We start from the raw sequence: 6000 nt of genomic DNA, 5'->3' as shown, positions 1-6000 counted from the left end.
TGCATGTGATATGTATGTGTTTGTATGTATAACAACTTTATAACTATCACATCGTGCATATATAAAGACTCTATTATATTATATGTCAAACTAAATTGTATTCAAAATGTTACAGATAAATTATGTCATTTGCATCTATGATATTTAAAAGTTTAACATTTCAAATTTTACACAAATTACATCAAATTCTCAAGACCATAGGGTTTTGTGTAAGTAGCAGACATTCCAAAATCACCTCGACGGTACATGTTCATTTTTCTATGTGATCATTCGTGTATTATTAGGGCCACATCATACAAACAAGAAGAAAACATCTAGTTAAGTTCGTTTCGCTAGCTAATTTACCGTGTATTATTGGGTAAACCACATACAAAGACAGATTTTAGGACCACTCACCTAAACATCTTCAATTTTCAAGGTGATCTCCCATGCATTATAAATAGGTTTACCATCGACAAATAAGTGGTATTTTATACGTATAGATCCCCAATCAAACATTTCAATCAATAACAAACCAACACTGAAGATCGAAAAACGAAACAAAACGAACCATAGTTTGTTTGGGTGGGAGACTGAAACAATAGCGAAAATGAACCTACATTTTATTTACTATTAGAACGAATTCTGGGGCATATATAGATAACATTACTAACAGACATCTGTTGAATATTTAACGAGAAAAGTTCTGACAATTCTGTTAAGTTAACTATTAAAGGACTATAGTTTTGGAAATCGTAAGGTTTCCGATAATTAGCCCTCAGTAACAATTAGTGAACATACGATCGGAAAGCAAACATTGAAAAGTTTGTCAGAAGACATTAATTAGATTGTAATCACTGACAATCATCAGATCATCGTAAATGATTGACGGATAACTGACAATCGTTTAAGTTATTATGGATTTTAATTAGATCACTCAGTAATCTTTGTGTGAATTGTAGACGGCTTTCGTTGACAAATACTTTCCGTTGATGAAGGTATAGTTTTCTTGTAGCGAAACATTTTTAATTTGGGTCATGCCAAGTGCGGACCCAAGATTACTAAAGTCAGTTTTTCAATTCCTGGGTGTCTTGTAACCCTATATTCACATTTTCGTTTCAAAGACCATCCGTAGTGGGGGTCTTTCCCACCTCAAAACTCTCCCAAACTATATAAACACACCGCCCCCCCCCTTAAGTTTTGAGCTAAGTTTTAGCATGGAGGGTTATCCACACAACGCCTCCCCCATCTCTTCCTGCCAATCAAATTTTTTGTCCCATATTCAATTCTTTTATTTATATTAACAAATTAGAAAAGAATTAAAAATAATAATAATTGTGTAATAATTGTAGAAGAGTTTTGAAACTTTTTATCATACACTACCTTTTACAAAACTCTCAATCGTTGATTGGGATGTAACGTGTCACACAATGTCTCTATATGAAGAATTTTAACTATACATGATCTAATAAGGCTAGTTTTGATTATGACATGAATAATGATTACTTACAAAGAGGGTTTTTTTTTGGTAATGAAACTAGATACTAATTTTGTGTGTGATTCAGTTTGTTTCCAAATGAAACAAAACACATATAGATAATAGATTGATCTTTTTTAAGCTTAACAACCCACCATCTCAAAGGACATGAAGAGGTTATTATATATGACGCATGATGGAAGAGATAATACGGTCATAACAAAAACATGTCAAACATCGAGAAATTGCTTTTTGGAGGGGTAAAGTGTCTAAAATGCTCCTTCAAAAGCACCTAAAAGCTTCAATTTGATGCTTTTAGTTGCTTTTGGAGGGGCATTTTGAATATTTTACCCCTCTGAAAAACAAAAAACAAAAAACAAAAAATAGCCAAACATCCCCTGAATCATAAGTATATTGGAACAATAACTAAATGCACGTATTTTATCTCCATACAAGTATAACTCATGTACTATGTACATCAAGAATCCACTACATCCAAATAATAACTCCAAGTCAATATTCCCCAAAATCAAAACCCATAATAACTATCATTCAAAACCAAACCCATAACCATTCAATTAGCCACGGCGTCTTGGATCCGTAACATTAATCTTCCAATGCTCATCAGCAAACCCTATTTTCCCAGCCTGCATCCGATCCCACTTCAACTCGATCTTCCTTTGCTTCGTTAACTTACAATGATCTTGCAAGCTCGCATCCATCGTGTCGTGAATCTTCCACCACGTTCGATGTGCAACATCACTCGCGTAAACCCTTTGATCCCCAATGTCCCAGTTACAATCATAATCCCTATAACAAGCCCACGGCTTTAGCCCCAAATAATGTATCGCGTAAAGCTTCGGCGGATCAGCCCCAAACAACTGGTTCTTCATACTCGTTTCGACCGTTGTGTTCGACCAGAAATTCTTTAAAAAGTTAACCCTTCTAGGTAACCTATGCCAATACACAAATATCTCGTTTAAAAACCCTTGGTCACCACCATTGTACGATATTATTTCCTCAGTTTGTTGCATGAAATGCATGAACGTACAATTTGAAGGCTCAATGACCATAATACCCGAATTGAATATCGAGTTGTCGTTCCCGACAGCCGACATTTGTGGGAACGAGAATACTATGTCTAGGTTACGAAGAACAATGATGTCTGAGTCGATGAATATTATTTTGTCGTAGTCAGTGAGTTGCCATAACCGAAACTTGCTATAGTTGTACTCGTTGTAGGAATTTTTCTCGGCTCGTGGGTTGCGAATACGTTCGATGATTCGGATGGTCCATCCAGCCGCGGCTAAGGCCTCGCGCTTGGCGATGGAGATGGAGGTGTCGATGAGGAGGATGAGGTCGCGATTCGTGCCGGTTTTTAAGAGGGTTTGGGCTAACATGATGGCTCCGCAAACGTATGATTCGGATGAGTGGAGGACTGTAGCGTAGGCTTCTCGTTTTCTTGATTTGGTTCTTGTGTTGGTTTTCTTAAGCTTCTCTACATCGTACACTTCATCGTTTCCTGGTTTAAAAAGATTAAGAAAGATTATTAATTTTTTTTTCTATATATGTTATGTTACAAAGATTTCAATATATTATTATCGGACGTTCATATAAAGAAAAGTTATCAATGGTCTTAAGATGAAATCATTGGATAATTAAAAAGATCCATAGTTACCTTTTGAGTGCTTATATTTTTATTAAATTTACAAATATGCCTCAAACATAACTAAATTTGCTTTATTTTATGAAAAAGATATTGTAAATATTTTATTAAAATATTTATATAGACGCCGGTTTTCAAACAGGTAACAACTGTCTAGTCGGATTCTAAAAATACTAGAAAAATATATATGGTGGTTGTTAAAATCAGCAAAGCTAAAGATTTAATAAATCTTTTATTTACAGAAAGAAATTATTAAAAAAATAATAGTTTTTTGAATCTTGTAAACTAAGTTAACATAATCTGAGTGATCACATTAGCAATTGACTTGGAACCAAACTATGTCAAATCATACATCTTTGCATAAACTCTCAACTACTCTAAACAAACTGATGTGCACCCCACCACCAGCTCCCTACCATATCTTCATATTTTATTCTTTTCTTTCTTAATTAACCTTATAATATTAAATGATATTGTGACAAATGGTAAAAAAAAGAAGTTAAAATGTTACCTTTTCCCCATAGTGGTAGAGCCAAACTACAAGTGCCAACAGGTAAATAAACCTTCTGTTCCAACCTCTTAATATCCGGTTGATAATACCACCAATCACCATCATGCACTAACATATCATCACACCGGAAAATCTCCACCATTGGCCGGCACTTGCTCAAAACCACCACCTTTGGCTTCCTACTCCAACTCCTCCTACCTCTTCTCACTGCCATATTCGCCGCGATAAGGTGCAATTGCAACCGGTAAACATCTCTTGCCCACCCTTCTTCGGGATAATTGCATGGTATGTTAACTACTATCATATCCATGTACCCGTATTTCTCGTATTCGGGCATCGGAATCTCGGGACACAATGTTTGATGCATCTCTTCTTCTTCATCTATCCATTCTGGAAACAAATCTTTCCATTCAAAGTACTCGGATACCTTTTCAAATGTAACAGGAATTGTCTTCCCGATTGCGGTCCAATCGCTTAAATCTTCTCCTTCCATATTCACCATCCCTATTCTCATCCCTCTTCCAATGAAACTTGCATTCAAGAAACTTGGTCTTTCTCTCTTCACCATTTTTCGATCACTACTTTCGTTTGATCGATTTCGGCTTAACTCTACTGGATCTTCTAGCAACACAGCCTTCATCTTGTAGCCGGTTTCCACCTGAACAAAAACAATATATATGTTAACCTTAAAACGTTAGTGTAGTGGTAAACACATGATTCCCGGTATTTGGTTTGAATATTGTTTCTACTGGTTTTCTATCATGATCATCCAAAGGACGCCTATAAAAAATAATATGTGTAATTTACCTGATCACATTAGTTAGCAGGGTATTTTCTATTATAGTTTATGCATGTTGGTAAACTACATAAACATATGAAATATTGAAAATGTTTGTTAGCCAGAAAACATGCACGATTGAGTGCATGTTTTCTGGCTGCGGCTCACCTTACCTTGTGATGGCAATCACGGAGGGAGCAACGGATGTAAGAAGCTGCATTTTCATGGTATATGGTGGTCGATGGTCGAAGAAGAAGGATGGCATAAATAACAAGAAAGCATGAAAGGAAAACAAGATTGATCCTAATGACCAAAGATTTCGAAGGGGTGACCTTCCACATTGTTGTTGGAGTTTCAAAGGAAAACTGGGACCAATTAAAATTGTGAATTTGATGTTATTTGATATACGATGAATTGATTGATGATATAAAGGCAATGAGAATTGAATTTTAATCAAAGATATGAGTAGTAGTTGGAGGGCTCCAAGTGTCAATCTATTATTGTTTAGGGCGTTGTCTTCTCTTATAGACAACTTCAATGAAACCAAAATCAACCATATCCTTGTTCTGCCGATTTGCAATTTATAAATTGGTTTTAAAATTTAATATCATGGTTTTAAGACGTGTGAAATTACCAAAGTATCCTTCATGATTTTATGCGCAGAAGCTTCTATTTGAAGATCGACCGTGTTCTTTTCATAAAATGATTAGTTTTATTATTTTATTATTTAGAATACTTGTTTAAAACATGACATAATATCATATATAACAAAAGAAAAAAAAAACAGAGAATATCAAATGTAAATGTTAATTTTCCATATTTGTTGTCATTTTAAAAAACTTGTATTAAAATATGAGTGTTCTGTGAGTAAGAACATAAGAAAAGAGTACAAGTGTTATGCTATGAAGTGTATATGTATGACATTATATGTGTGTTTTAGAGGTATTACATAAATTGAAAATCTAGTCGTCCCATATGGGGTTGATTCGTATTTCGTCGTCATATATTTAAAGTTCTCATTGTTTTTTCTTCTTAACAACATTTTTTGTAGGATAAATGGAAAACATATATCTTCAATATACATATACCAATAATCCAATTACCAAAAATGTTTTTAAACAATTGAACTCTTCAGTAATTGGTGTTTTTCAAAGATATCTTTGACGATTATTCAGCGAATTAGAACTCGATAGACATCAACAACGCGCTTATACAAAGAAAGTGACGAAATATATAGATCAAGCACATAAATATTTGATCGAGTGCTGGGATCTATGATTAGAATTGTGATTACTCGTAAATGATATAGACTTTGATAATATGATTAACATCTTTACACCAATTTGATTGCAAACACCGAACACATAATTTAAATATCCCTTTCAATATAAATGCAGGTAATTATCCTTAACTAGTAAACTTAAACATTAATAATACTAGAAGCTGACAGGTTAATGGAATTAGCTTCCACATCTTATTCTCATAAGCAACTTAAGTAAGTTGACAAGTGTCTAAAATGCAATATTGATGAGTTAATAATAATTGAGGTGTTTTTCTTATTCAAATGCGCAGGGGCATAATGGTAAAGT

The 6000-nt window shown here is 34.2% G+C and overlaps 1 protein-coding gene across 2 annotated transcripts; it reads right to left on the bottom strand.

Annotated features, from left to right (window-relative positions):
* Positions 1-1986: 1986 nt before the first annotated feature.
* LOC143587155 (UDP-glucuronate:xylan alpha-glucuronosyltransferase 2-like) lies at positions 1987-4911 on the bottom strand. 2 transcript variants are annotated; one of them, XM_077068526.1, is made up of 3 exons: positions 4585-4911; positions 3634-4291; positions 1987-2978 (listed from the first exon to the last, which is right to left on the bottom strand). In XM_077068526.1, exons 1-3 carry the CDS (start codon positions 4750-4752, stop codon positions 2035-2037), a joined length of 1770 nt encoding a protein of 589 aa, XP_076924641.1. In that variant the 5' UTR covers positions 4753-4911; the 3' UTR covers positions 1987-2034. The 2 variants fall into 2 exon arrangements, with proteins under 2 accessions (XP_076924641.1, XP_076924642.1); XM_077068527.1 differs by having other exon boundaries at positions 4580-4712.
* Between the last annotated feature and the right edge of the window lie 1089 nt (positions 4912-6000).

This window comes from Bidens hawaiensis, unplaced genomic scaffold, assembly GCF_021521415.1.
Source record: "Bidens hawaiensis isolate Kalapana, Puna unplaced genomic scaffold, B.hawaiensis_p1.1 tig00035160_1, whole genome shotgun sequence".
Taxonomy (NCBI): Eukaryota; Viridiplantae; Streptophyta; class Magnoliopsida; order Asterales; family Asteraceae; genus Bidens; species Bidens hawaiensis.
This window is presented reverse-complemented; position numbering and strand designations above follow the sequence as displayed.

Bases quoted from the DNA above. Each gene is read 5' to 3' on its own strand.
- LOC143587155 (XM_077068526.1), bottom strand. From the start codon at position 4,752: ATGTGGAAGGTCACCCCTTCGAAATCTTTGGTCATTAGGATCAATCTT. The intron at 4,292-4,584 runs GTAAGGTGAGCC...GTTTTTGTTCAG, and splicing joins TCCGTGATTGCCATCACAAG to GTGGAAACCGGCTACAAGAT. The intron at 2,979-3,633 runs GTAACATTTTAA...TTTTTAAACCAG, and splicing joins TCTACCACTATGGGGAAAAG to GAAACGATGAAGTGTACGAT.